The sequence below is a fragment of the Catharus ustulatus genome, chromosome 13, assembly GCF_009819885.2.
Source record: "Catharus ustulatus isolate bCatUst1 chromosome 13, bCatUst1.pri.v2, whole genome shotgun sequence".
Taxonomy (NCBI): Eukaryota; Metazoa; Chordata; class Aves; order Passeriformes; family Turdidae; genus Catharus; species Catharus ustulatus.
This window is the reverse complement of record NC_046233.1, coordinates 76930-91473: the sequence shown is the minus strand read 5'-3', so window position 1 is coordinate 91473 and position 14544 is coordinate 76930. Positions and strand designations below refer to the sequence as shown.

Sequence of the window (14544 nt, the reverse complement as noted above, 5' to 3'; positions counted from 1 at the left end):
TAGTACAAATGTTTCCTCACTTGTGCAATCAACAGTCTTTTTCCCTTCTTGCAAATATTCTCAAGCAGCTGCTATCTTTAGCCAAAGACAGCTGGCTTTCAGATGCTGTTCCTATCTATCTCTTCTCTAGCTATTAGGGATGTATGGTTCAAAGGGGATAGCCTGGAGCTCAGATCTACCATAGAAACAGTTAAGCTTCCAAACGCCTTGGATTCCAAAACTTCTGTACTGAACACTCTATTTAACCAAGAAAAGTTAAAAAACCCAACCCCTCTGTAATGTCAGATATCCTATTTAGATGGAAAAATTAATTTTAGAAGACTGTTAATACCATTTTAAAAATATTTACGTAAAAATTACTCTTCTTCCTGTAAAATATTCTTTATTGTAGCAGTAACAAGAGAGACGAGGCACTTTTTTTTTTAAGACTAGGAAGAAATCTGAAATTTCATCTGAAATTACTGGTTACATCCTTGGCTTTGCAAAGCTCCTGTTCATGTAGATTATGCTCAAGACCCACAAAAAACCAACAGCACTTTATTGCAGTGACTTGATACTGAATGTAAAGTATAAACTCATGTAAATTTGCTCAGGTGAGCTGAATCTCTGTATATATGTGAATCTTGAGCAGACTAAGAAATCCTGGTATTTCTCACAAGTTCTATCTTAAGTATTCACTTATGTCTTTGGAACGTGAACAAGGGATGATGAGTGCCATGGAGTACATGAGGTAGGTGAAGACTGAGGGATTTATGATTGAACAGTGAAATCTAAAACTAGTATGTCTGATCCATGTAATGAGAAAACTACTGCAATTGGTCTTAAAGCAATTTAGATTTAATTTGGAAACAAAAAAAATTAAATCAAAAATTCCATGGTTTATCTAAATTACTGTATTTACCTGAATTCTGCCTGGCACAATGTTGTCTGTGGTGGTAAAGATGAGCTGCTTGGCATTAGATGTCTCAGGTGCTGCCAAGATCACCTTTCCTGCACCAGTTCCATCTGGACTAGCTAAAATGAACTGTTGCTTTGGAGACACAGCTGAATCCACTGCTGTCACTATTTGAATTTTCTGACCTGTTTGCTGATCTGTCACAATCTGTAAAACATTGAAGATATTCATGACCACAGTAAATTTTATGTTTTAAAACCTTTCATTCCATCTCCGAATTATATCAGTGAAAAATTACAAAGAAGCTTTCTCCAATTTTTCTTTATGGATGGCACTAAGAAGATGTTCTCCAGTTAATATTTACCTATGCATTTTTTACCTACAAATTTTACATAAGATGTTACTCCCTAAAGTTGTCCACAAAAGATGGAATCAGGCAGCCTTATTGTTTTACATGCCAATACTCAAGATTCTCGTATGATGGAAGATTTATGTTTCTGATACAGATGTCTGGTAGCATGATCTCTGTTTTGCTTGGTAGAGTAACCATATCAATATGCACTGGTATTTAATTAAAATTTAGCAAGTCCTATATAATTTCCCGCTGAATACACTGATACATTAATGACATCTTTTCATTATCTCCCAGTAACAAAGACCCACTGTGAAGCATTCCTGAAAGCAAACTTTGTGCTGAATAGATAGATTAATCTCCTATTGGCTCCTAAATAAGTGGGAAGAGGAATGCACTTGGAGACTATCTCAGATTTCTGTTGACAATATCCCACCCTCTGCTGTGGCCAAGGCTCAGGAGATTTGCTTGTGTAGGCAAGGTTTAACCTGTGTAAATACTCCTCACTGGCTAACTACTATATACAGCCATCTAGTCAGCACCAAAAAAATACTGAGGGAGAAAGAATTTTAGTTTTCTCTAAAAATAATCTGTTCTTACAAGACTTAAAGGAAGTATTCCATAGTCTTCAGCATGCTTTTGTGTGAAGTTAAGTGGGAAGAGGAGAAAAAAAAGAAAAGATGTGATAGTTGGCTAATTAATAAATTTTTACCTGAATGCGTTGAGGAGAAGCTACAGAAGAGTCTGTGGAAATTATCTGGATACGCTGGGAAGGGCTGGTCATCACTGGAGATTCAGATAGCGAAGTCTGAACAGTCGGCACCTGTAAATAACAAAGAATTTTAATTCACTGTTAAGGTACTGAACACTTCTAAAAATACCTATATTTATAGGAGATCAGATAGCCCTATAGTTTAGAATCTAAATTTACTGGAAAGGTTACAGTCCTTTAACCAACTTGGACTGGCTTTCAGTGAATTATCAGAATATTTTCTTTATCTGGAAATGGAGTGAACCTGACAAAACCAAACCACCACTACCACCACCACTCTGCTCAAATGAATCACTGGGTAAGTACTGTATGATCCTTTAGCTTACTAAAATGCAGAAATATTTTATTCAATTTTTGATTATACACTTGTCTAATTTTTTGCTTCTGTAAAAATAAAATACATCATATATAAATAAGGTAAAGAAGTTTCCCTTTTAATAATTTCTAAGTACTTCTGAATGACAGAGATTAACTTTGGCACTACTTTGAGTACTCCTGTTTCTTGTTCTATTCCATACCTTTCTAGACTACCAAACTATAATGCAAATTTAGTTCTGAGTATTCAGCCTGAAAAACACCCCTTGCAAAGCTGTTTTCAGAGCAAAAATGTTAAATGTTGAATTAATCATCTGTGATAACATTTACATTGGATATTGGGAAGGAATTGTTCCCTCTGAGGGTGGGCAGGCCCTGGCACAGGGTGCTTAGAGAAGCTGTGGCTGCCCCTGGATCCCTGGAAGTGTCCAAGGCCAGGTTGGACATTGGGGCTGGGAGCAACCTGGGATAGTAGAAGGTGTCCCTGCCCATGGCAGGGAGTTGGACTAGACAATCTTGAAGGTCTCATCCAACCTAAACCATTCTATGAACCTGTTATATGTAGTAACGTGTCCAAAACCACATGGTCACAAGGATGATCACAAGATATTTTTGTCAAATCCTCTTTTAAATAATCTTGGAATTACATCAAAATTCGTACAACTGGACAACAGGGTAGTTTCAATTTTAGCTTGCTTTGAAAAATCTTTGTTTAACATACAGAAAAGTTCATTTATGAAAGAAAAAACAGTTTGGATAGCAAGGAATATGAACTACAGTCTACTGGTGAAGCAGAGGTATTAAAAGAAACAAGACTTAATGAAACCATACCATTCTACTCCCCTATTGCCTGTACCATAAATAGTCCCACATACCCTGGAAGTATAATCTAAATTGAACATACAATCTCCAATTATCTTCAATACACAGGTCACAAAAGTTGCATGTTAAATGAGAAAAACAGACAGGAGGGATGTAGATATAAGAGGCATCTTCTAATTATTGGACAATTCAAAGCTTTCAGCTGCAGAAAACAAGATACCTAGATGAGAAAAAAAGACTCCCAAAAATCCAGATTCTTAGAGAACACATTTAATTGATGATCTTCTTGTTTTCTATGCCAAATTGTTAACAAAGCTCTGCACCCTTTAAAAGGTCTAAATTAGAGTAAGAAGGTCTTTTAAAACTGTTCTACAGTTGTTCAGTTGTAGAATCCTTAGCCTTTCATTGATGCATCTTCAAATCTTACACCACAATGTACTGCAGGCAGCTTGGAAATAAAGAATAATCTATTCTTCCACATTCTTCAAGGAAAAAGACAGCCAGCAATAAGGTACCTGCATTTTGGAACTAAACAGCCATGTCTTTTTCTGCATTTGCAAAGCATGCTCAACCTCAACCGTCTGTGGCACAATTTGAGGCCATTTCCTTTTGTCCCCCACCTGGCTCCACTTCCTGTCAGGGAGTTGTAGAGATTGAGAAGGTCCCCCTGATCCTTCATTTTTCCAGGCCAAACAAACCCCTCAGCCACACCCCTATGACTGACTCTCCAGACCCTTTTTCACATCCTTTGCTCTTTTCTGGACACACTTCAGGCCCTCAATATCTTTCTTGCAGTACAGGGTCCAGAACTGACCCCAAGATTTGAGGTGTGGCATCACCAGTGGCAAGTATTGATCCAAACCAGGATGTCACTGGCGTTCTTGTATGATGTGGGCACACTCGGCTCAAATTCAGCCACTGTCAACCAGCACCTACAGGCCCTTTCCTGTTGAGTGTCTTTCCAGCCACCCTGCCCAAAGCCTGGAGTGCTGTGTGTGGTTGTAGTGACCCAACAGCAGGACCCATGGCCTTGTTGAACCTCACACTGTTGGCCTTGGCCTCGGCCTCAATCCCCTCATCCAGGTCACCCATAAAGATATTAAAGAGAACTGGGTCCAAACTGAGCCCTGAGGAACCCCAGTAGTGATGGAATAGTGGATGTGGCAACACTCCCCAGTCACACAACCAGTTCTTAACCCAACCTGTCCAAGTCATGGGCTGTAGCCTCTCTGGGACAGTGTGCAGGGAGACAGTGTCAAAGGCTTTGCTGAAATACATGTAGGCACATCCACAGCCTTGCCTTCATCCACTAGGTGGGTCGCCTCGTCAGAAAATGAGATCAGGTTGCACAGGCAGGACCTGGCTTTCCTAAACCCGTGCTGTCTGGGCCTGACCCCTGTTCCTACATGTGCCATGTGATCTCACTTGAGGTAACTAATTTCAAATTAGCAAAATTAAAAGGAAAATACATCTGATTCCCTGTAGAGTATCTTTATTCCACAACAAAACATTTTTATGAAGCTGCAGTGAAAGCTGACAAATGGATGAAAACAGAAAACATTTTCAAGATTTTCAACAGTTAAATTTGTTGAAGTTACGGTACATGAAATTTTGAGAAAGTAACACTGTACTTGACTAGTTTTACAACAACAAACTTACCAATAACAATAAACAACAAAATCCAGTGGACTTCCACTATGAAAGCTTCTGCGGCAAATGAGTAACTTAGGTGTCTAAGCAGCATTAGTATTTTCTCATAATTTCAGGGACTCCTTAGCACAAAAATATACTCACTATTGAAATTAGGCCCTTTATTTGACAGAAAGCACAGTCATCTCACAGTCATCTCTCCAAAAATAGTATCTATATGGAATTACCTAAAGGAGTGTATTTACAGAAAGGGTACACAGTAAATGTTAGGTCAACTAACTGTGATCTAGTAGAAGAAAGTATTATTTGTATCTGGATTACAATTGTTTGGGTTCTCAAACCAGTAAGTACCGCTAGCAATAATTTCATATGCTGAAGTTTAGAGAAATTAATAATTATTTGTCTTAAGGGACACAGAAAATCTGCACAAAGCTCAAGAAATATAAAAATTCCTTAAACACATATGTATCTACCTTTTTCATCATTAAACTAAAAACAAGTATATGGCAATTAGGTGCATATTGAAGGCTGGGAAAATTAAATTTGGTTTCTTCTGTTTAAATTATTAATAATTTTCCCATTTTAAAACATAAATTCATGTAATTGTACATTAACCTTATTTTTTCTACTTTTTTCAAGTTTCTAAATTTTAGCTGAAATCATAGTAAACTTCCAGCAGATGGGTGCATATATATAAAATAGATCTGTATATATAAAATTAGCAGTTTGAAGCTAAGCTTCTCCAAGCATTTCATTATTTTATGTCATTAGAAATAAATAAGGTTTCTTCATAGGCATATAGACAAGTTTATACAGTAATTTACTGATTTGCCCATCATGCAAATATGCATCTGTGTTTGTATGAGCAGATGTACATATATAGTAAATTTTTGTACTGACTAAACAAATTTTCAATACTTATTTCCCCCCCACCCCCAGTTGATTATAAAAGCAGTATTTGAGCAATAAATTGAAGGAATAATCCACTGGCCACAAAGAGAGGAATTTTTAAAGCCTCTAATCTTTTCTAACTTAAGCAGAAAAATAATTTTCTATATTCACTCCAGTAAAAGCCAAAGTAATTATATTGCTTGAATACCCTGTGTGTAAACCCATTTCAGAGGCAATAATTTCTATTCTCTTTGCTATAATATTAATTAAAGCATAATTAAGTCATCACAGACCAAATATTTTTAACTGCACCCAAAAAACAACTGAAAATTTTCAATGAAAAATACAGTACCAAGTTTTACACCTGCAACTCAAATCAAATAGACTTATTTTTCCCTACATATGTTTTGTAATGAGTATTAATAGGTTTTTACAGAAAATGTATATCCAAATATATTTCCTTCACAGGTGTAAGATATCTAAAAAAAGTTTCAGTTATTCTCTTTGGAATTAGCTCTCCAGACCACTTGGATCCTTTGTAGGATGGCAGATAGAAGCTGAATTCACCATTAGAAGAACTCTAGTTTAACTGCCCTAATAGGATGCCAGTGCAAGATTTTGTATAGCACATGAAATGGCAACCGTCACAGAAGAACCTGCAACTGGCACACCTGCAGCAGCTCTTATGTGACACCCCACACACGTTTATTATACCAGCAGCTATGCCACATCTGGTAAGAGTCTTCAGTTCAAATGCTGCTAAACTGCCTAAACCAGATATGATCTCCTTACTCCCATGAGCACTTTCTGTGAGATACCTCTCAGGCTCATGGTATCTCTAGGTCTTTTACCGTTAACAGAAACTTGAGAAAAGCCAAAAATTGTTTGAGAAGACTTTGCATCACAATTCCACTATGAATGATCACCAGAAATGAACAAGTGGCCAATGATAGCAATAAAATTTTAAATATAAAGGGTCTTAAGTCACATTTCATTAATTCTGGAAACAAAGTAAGTAAAACTTTATTCCATCAGAACAACAGTGTTTCCACTCCCCTTTTCCAGCACACTGTCTTCATCTGGACCAAAATCTGAATTGTGGAACTGCTTATGATGTAACATGTCATGAGATGTCTGAGGAGGGTCATGAAAATATTTTATGTGACTAAGATATCCAGTACTTTTTGAGTGCCATGGTAAAACATGCTTTCCAAATGGCTCAAGACTTTGAAAGTTTCCTATCAGGACACTGAGGGAATTGAAAGCAACTGAAAATTCTCCAGCAATGCATCTGTCATAAACAAGATTCAGGAAGCACAGGGCTCAACAGTCACCTCATGTGACTCTCTCCCTGTAGCCTCTGTGAGGAAAAAGGATGCACCAAGAATAGTTTGTGGCTGTCAGAGAGTTAGCCAAGGACATTTTAAGCAACTACTAAAAATTATTCCTGGTCACACCAGAGCTGCTGTTGGAAAGATGGAATAGCCTTTATTTCCACCACCACCCATTCTCCCCTCCTCCCCACTGCCCAAGACAGCTCTGTTTAAAAATTGTTAAAGTTTTGTATTGAAATTACTACACAGAGAACGCACCTCCACTTTAAAAGAAACACACTTTTCCTAAACAGTATTCAAGTCAGATCTAAGTTGGTGCTGGGACTGCACCTAGGCCACTTGCATATTGCAGAGTGATAGTACTAAATAAATACTTGAGAAAAGCAGCATTACTTATTTTTGCAGTAAGGCTTAAGTGTTTTTCCTGCTTTTCAAAAGCTGCTTAAGATGAGGAGAAACTGCTGAAATTCCCTCCGAATTCCCTAGCTGCTCTCTGTTCTTCAGTTTCATGAACTGTAAGTAATGGTAGCTTCAAACACTAAAAATGGAACTGTCATCCAATCTGTTCAGAAATGCACAATTGGAAAAAAATTAAATAAGCAACACTATATAAAGCAGAAGCAAGCAAAAGCAGTGAAACCCTTTGAAACTATTACAAGAACAATTTTAAAAGTCCTAAAAATAGAGTAAGTACAAAAATACATGCAACACAGGAGTACGCTCAGCAACTTCTGTGAATAATTCAGTTTCATGATAAACAAAGCTGATGAACTATTGCTTAAGACAGAGAAACAATATGCAGCCTACTTGCACAACAGTCTGATTTGGTGCTTGGCATCACAGTTCTCAATAACCCATGCACTACATATGTGGCAATTATGTTGAAAAAGGGATGCCGATATAGGTAAAGATGCTGATATTTGCATTAGGTGATCTGGTTGCAGCTTGTCTCTCATGGTTCATAACCTGAAATTTAGTGCATGGTCAGTGACCCTCTTCTTCCATTTAATTTTCTTTGAGAAAAAATATGATATTCTGAAAAATCTCTGATTTTTAAAAGCCAGTGCCAAGTTTGATTCTGCATTTTCTCCAAGATATAATGAGTACAAATATAGAATTTTTACTATAACTAGTTATATATTTACCAGCATAAAAAACTATCTGAGAGAAGACACAAATAGCAGGCAGGCAGCCAGCCATTCATAAAGAAATTATTCAGTATTAACATCGTCATAGTATTAACGAATTCCTAACAAGATAATGCTGCTTACAACTGTTTTTCCATGAACAAAGTTTTCATGGTGTTACATAGTGCATAGGCATATCATTTAAGCAGCAGCTGAATACTATAAAGAGATGAAGCCCTCTATTTACCCACCGGCCAGGAAGAAATCACAGAGCTTCATACACTCTTGAGATGGAGCGATCTCTCCAGTGGCAAGATACAACCATCACACTATGTTACCACGGTGCATTTCCTGCACGAGGAATTACAAATGTCACATATTTCATGTGCTTTAGATGTTATTACAGCAACCAACTTCTACCAAAATAGTATAAAATTTGTCAGTATTTCCATTATAGCTTTCTCTTTCCAAGTGTATTTGGAAGTGTTTTTAAAAAATGCAGCTTGCCAAATTAATACCTGATACAGAAAACTAGAGTGAAAAATCTCTTGTTGGCTTTCACTGTAAAGCTCAGGAAGTTTCTTGAAACTATTCCATAGATGTTACTTACAGGCCATTTTCCATGCTAAAAGGAATGAAGCATCTTTTTAAAAAATGTACTTCTAAGTAGGGAATCTCAAATCCACTTCTAAAAACAGAATTAAACTTACATTGTCTTCTTATATAGGGCCTCCTCTTGAAGTAAAAATATCTTTTAATATACAGGTGTAATCTCAACTCAATAGGTGAAAGAAAACTCCAAACTAATGTCTGAAAAGTGGCCTTATCTACAGAGGTCTCTCAGCTCATTTGCCCTTTATTTGTTAAATCCCTTAATTACATAACCATATGAAATATCACAGTAAAGTTGAAGGATATTAAACCAAATAATTTTAAAACACAAATACATCAGACAAGAGATGTAGTTTATTTTTTCACTGAAGTTTGCATAGTGAATAAAGTGCATAAATTATTTACTAGGGCCATGAACACTTGCAGTTTGAGTTTATGAGTTGATTTAAACTTTCCAGCTGTTGAGCATCCAAGCTTCAGTAAATATGCATTAAGACATCACTTAATATCACTTTAAGTTTTGTGCTTTTCTTCTTTTAAGTGTAGGCACAAAATATAAAAACTGATCTAAATTAACTACCTTGCTGGAAATTCAGTATAGCACATGAGTAAAACATGTAACTTCAAACACTGTGGTGGATCTAGATTACAATTCAAATTAGGTGCAGAAGCTTTCCATGTCCCAAATGATCAATCTAATGATCTAATGACAAGAAATTTTGTTGCATTCATTTTTTAAACAATCCTTAATACAGCCAAGTTTCTCTATAGCTCCTGTTGAATTTCCTACTTGCATTCTTAATATGGAGGCCACCACAACAAAGTAGGGTGAACAAAACATGTTCTACTTGCACTGGTTTCACGCTTGCCCCAAAGTGTAAGGGAACACTTTTCTATAAAGAACTTCTGTTCTGTCTATGCTTAATTGTAAACAGCAGGGACTCCCTAATATGCTTTTAATTTCAAAATTTCATATAACCAACTATTGTGATATCATCTGTCACTCACCTCAGCCACCTGCTGAGTCTCCACTACCTGCTGAGCCAGCACCTCCATACTGGTTGCCATGGTGAAACAAGACCATTAGAGAACCTGTTCGGAAAGATGCCAGCAACTTCCATCAGGCACAAAAGTTTGGGTTTTTTCTTGGTAGTAAAGAAAGCTCTGCTATGACTTTTCGAAATTTTACAATTCTGCTTGATATATCGGGCAAATAACAGAAGATGCCATTGACGTGTGTGCACACATACATACTCACACATATACACAGATGGGACATGCATACTGGAACCATGCTGTTCAAACTGCTGAGGTACAGTTATTCTTTTACTTTATTAAGTCTCTAATGTACTATTTTCATTATGTTATTTAAGCTGTAAAGAAGAGATGTTAATTTCATAAATGAGAAAGGGCTAATTTCAATGTCAAGTACTAATGCAGGGTGTGGAGGTCACCGATCTCAAAGGTGCTTTCCTCAGCTCAGGCAGGAGAAAACTTGCAGTTCAACTGCTTCTACACCACATGCTGAACCAGGGAGCAGCAAGCTAAGAACGCTGTTTGGCACAAAATTTTATCAAGTCAGTCAGTCAAACTGCCATGTTAATCCATATTCTTAAGAGCAATCTTACACAATAAGGGAAATAAACAGTTACATCTAAAACTTATCTTCCATTATTTAAATTATTTCTTTAATATAATGTGACAGTATTATTACAATGAAAAGAAAATACTGTAGATAATTTTATCGTATTCCAAGTAACTCCACCTTTAACTTTTGGGGTTAAAAAAAAAGACAAATCAAAGACAAAGAAACAAGAAAAAACTACTTCCAATGTATTTTTAATCATCATTATTAGGGATGTGTTTCTTCCAAGGTAAATTCAATTAAGATTTCCAATTAATGCACTCAGTTTTTAATTGTGACTTGCTAATTACAGGGCTAGACTTCATACTCTGATCGAAGTGCAGGTGATAAAAAGGTATTCCTGAATACTGGCTTATTTGATGCTTCATTGGAAAACTCTGCTTGTAATTGCAAAGCAATCATTTAATATAAAATTTCAAAATACAGCAAATAGCAATAACAGAAAAATGTATGCATGTCTCTAGCACCCATTCAAATGTAACTTCTATAAAGCTAACATTGTTAAATATGTCAAATTTATTAAATTACAAGGATTCACTTATCTGGTGACAAATATGAAAGTAATTTTGTATATGTCAAATAATGATTATTTGTAACAATGCATAATCAAAGTTGAGACATCCCCACGGAAATTGTATTTATGCTAGTTTCTCCTACAGCTTGCCACTATTATATTGAATTATTGCACTTGATTAAGACTATGAACCATTTCTACCAAACCCAGCTTATGGATGGTTTCTCAGTTGTTTCTTTTCAGTGCTTCCTCTTTTTTTTTCTTCTATTCAGCAAGAAGCACAGGAAGCATAACCATGTGCTCATGACATGCTGTTTTCTCAGTGCTTCACGATGACAGAAACCCTGCAGATGAGATACTTTGTGCATAACAGTACCTTTCCCAGACACAAAACACAAGTGTTTGGTGTAAAATTACTCTGACAGATTTGCTGTTGTTGGTGTTATCACCAAGGCTTTTTGTACTTTCGACCTTCGTAAAAGAAACCTTAAGCTGAGACTATCTGATCAAATCCAGCTGAAGCACAGAGACCATACATAGCCATGCCAAGCTTCTTAATGGTGTCAACCGCAAAAGCCCCGAGCAACAGTTTGTAAGACAACCACAACAAAACCTCCCAAACAAATTAACAAAAGAGGTGAAACTTAAAAACTAGGAAATTATTTTCAGTGTAATAGGGTGGCAGCCAGCTCAGTATATGCTGTCCAAAACACAGCGTAAAACCATTAATCTTTCCCTAAGATGCAGTGAAACATCAAAAGCAAGTCAAAAATTCCACTTGAGAGGTTCTAAGGGTTTTGGCCTACTGACAAGACATGGCAAAACGCCGCATTCAAACTTATTGAAATTTGTTCCTCTGTATTAAGGAGACGAGGTCCTTTACGCTGTAAGCTCGACTCGGCTACACCGAGCGGCCTCCGGCAGGCTGCCATGGGCGAGACGCGCGAGGAGCGGGTCCGGCCCTGCCGGCAGTCTCTGGTACATCGTCCCGGTGGCCGGAGCCGGGCCCGCACCCGGCACCGCCGGCCGAGCAGGAACAGAGCGGCCAGGCCGCGCCGGGCCTGCCGCGCCCCCATTGGCTGCGCCACGCGCACCGCCCGCCCTCATTGGCTGCGCCGCGCCCCGTCCGCTGCTGAAGGGCCTTAGGCAGCTCCCGCCCCGCGCCCCGCCGAGCCACGCCCCCGGCCCGCCCCCAGGCCCGACCAATGACCTCACGACAGGAGCAGCGCTCCCCCGCAGAGCGCCCATTGGCCGAGTCACCCGCTTGTAATGGTGGCGGGGCCGCCCCTCGAGCGGAGGTAGAGCCCCCCGGGGATTCACTGAGCACAAGATGGCGGCGCTGGCCGCCCGCCAGAACCCAGGCGGGGCTGCTGCCGCCGCCATTAGGCCCCTTCCCCTCCCCTCCGGTATAGCCTTGTGTCTGCCTAGAGGAGGCCCAGGCATGGCAGTGAGGAAGCGGCGGGTAAGATGGCGGCGGTCTCAGCCCCGTATGCAAAGTACCCGCCGCCCCCTCCCCTCCGCCCTCCCGGTGGCAAAGGTAAAAGGGTCGGGTTCAAGCCGCCGCCTCCGCCCGCTCAGACTCCATCTTCTGTCTCTCTGTGTGTCCCGCGCTTGTCATCCCCGCGACCATCACCCTACGCCCCTTGGACAGCAGACTTTGCTCACCGCGACCGGACCAGCTCCGACCTCAGCCGGCCCACGCTGCACCAGTGGCTCCGGCACGGCACTGCCCCGCCGATCGGCCCAGCACGCCACAATGGTTGTTTTTTCTCTCTCTCTCCGGGAGCGGCAGATCAGGCCAGACCACGGCCGGTGCTCGCTTACCAGCCAAATACCACAGCCGTGCAATCCCCCTCCCCTAAACCCACCGTCACCCCACCCCTCCCCTCGCGGGGGTGTCCAGAGTAGGGCCCGCTGCCGCCTCCCCGCGCCCCCTCCCTCGTCCGGGCCCCCACGAAACAAACCCACCGGGTCGCCTCAATTTAAGAAAATGTTTTTACCTCAGGAATGGGCGCCAAAGGTGCAGTGGCGGTGACCCGACCGGGCCCGGGCAGGCCGGTGCCCAGCAGCGGCCCTCCCTCCCCCCGCGGGGGCGGCAAGGGGCTGTGGGGCCCGCGGAGGGGAGGGGGCCGGGGCTGTGTTGGGGTCGGGGGTGTTTTTGGTGTGTGTGCCGTGCCCTGTGACAGGTCAGAGTTCGTGACCCCGCCGCCGCCGCCCAGGAGCGCGTCCCCGCTTCCTCTTGCAGCGCCCGCCCGGCTGCGGCCCCTCCATCCCCCGCGGGGCGGGGCTGGCGGCGGGGAGGGGCTACCGGGCTACCTGGGCCTCCCGAGCCCCGCACCGCTCCGGCCGGTCTGGGGAAGTGCCGGGAGGAGCCTGGCCTCTGGAGCAGCGAGGGGAAGGTACGTTCACCGCCTTTGTCCCTCTCGCTCAGGAGACTCTTGAGGAGCTAGAAGCCGGAGGTAGTGGATTGGCGGTGGCTGTCCAGTGCGCCGGTGGTATTGATGTTCTAGGTGTACCTTGGTTCCCGCTGAAGATGCAGTCAAAGGTGGGCTCACAGTTGAGCAGGCGCTCACAAACGCCACCTCCAGACTGGCGAGTTTTTATTTAATTTTGTAAAGTCAGTATCATTGATCAGGGCTTTTAGGGTAAGGCTGGCTGTAGGTGCCCCCAAGTACACAGTGGTAAGCACGGAACAGGTTTGCATGCTGCTGAGGTGGTTTAAGAGTTTAACGCCTTTCAGTGCTTGTCTTGTCAGGTTATCAGATGTTCATCCCCTGTCACAACTATTTCTTAACCTACTCTTATCGAAATATTTTTAATGCTTTTAGTAGTTTTCCCTTGAGTCTAGTAATTTTTACAGAAGCTAATTTAAGGAGTAGTAAAACTAAAGGTGGTGATAATGCCTGAAAGAAAATGTATGGAAGAGACAGCAGTTGAATGCAACAATCATATAAACAAGAGGTGCTGTTGACTGAATAGTTACACAGTCAGTATGCCGGTTTTGTTTTTTGTTGGATTTTTTTGGAAGGTTGTTTGTAGCTTTTTCTTAGAACTGTCTCTCTGGGGTAAGGATATGAGAAATGTACTGGACCTATGAATTACAACTTGACCTTTACAGAACAGGAATTAGTAAAGCATGTGATATGCAGATGAGTTTTCAATGCATAAATAAAGGAAAATGTTTCAAAAATGTCTTGGATGTTCACTACTGTAATGTTAAATACATGAAGAATTTTCAAATTCTCGAAATATAAATATGTGCTTACCTTTAGAAGCAGGCTTTTCTTTTAACTTAGTAACATATACTATAAAAGTGTGACCAAATGAAAAGAAAAATGGAAAATGCTAAAGCCAAATATGAATGGTTGCTTCCCTCCCTTAGTGTTTCCTAATGGGCAAGTTGAGGAAAGATTTAGAAGACAAGAGGGTTTGTCTCCTCCTCTTTCTTGTTTCTGCCACCAAGAGAAAGCTTTGCAGTTTTACTCTGAGCTTTGCTGGAGAGCAATCATCCTTGCTGTACAGCTCCACCACGAACACTAAGGTTGAAGAAAGCCACATTAGGATTGTGACAAATTTTACTGTGGTTTTTGCAACAATTTCAATGAAATGTAGAAC

The 14544-nt window shown here is 40.5% G+C and overlaps 1 protein-coding gene across 4 annotated transcripts in view; it reads right to left on the bottom strand.

Annotated features, from left to right (window-relative positions):
* NR2C2 (nuclear receptor subfamily 2 group C member 2) overlaps window positions 1–13203 on the bottom strand; it is a 38111-nt gene extending 24908 nt beyond the window's left edge. The window contains exons 1-5 of one of the 4 annotated variants that reach the window (XM_033071559.1): window positions 12930–13017; window positions 9779–9862; window positions 8410–8509; window positions 1960–2070; window positions 902–1102 (exon numbers count right to left, since the gene is read on the bottom strand). In XM_033071559.1, the coding sequence (XP_032927450.1) occupies window positions 902–1102; window positions 1960–2031 (273 nt within the window). In that variant the 5' untranslated portion in view covers window positions 2032–2070; window positions 8410–8509; window positions 9779–9862; window positions 12930–13017. Of the gene's footprint in view, window positions 1–901; window positions 1103–1959; window positions 2071–8409; window positions 8510–9778; window positions 9863–10202; window positions 10459–12594; window positions 12680–12929 lie in introns of those variants that run through there. The other 3 variants (XM_033071560.1, XM_033071561.2, XM_033071562.1) reach the window with 3 other exon arrangements.
* Window positions 13204–14544: the final 1341 nt, after the last annotated feature.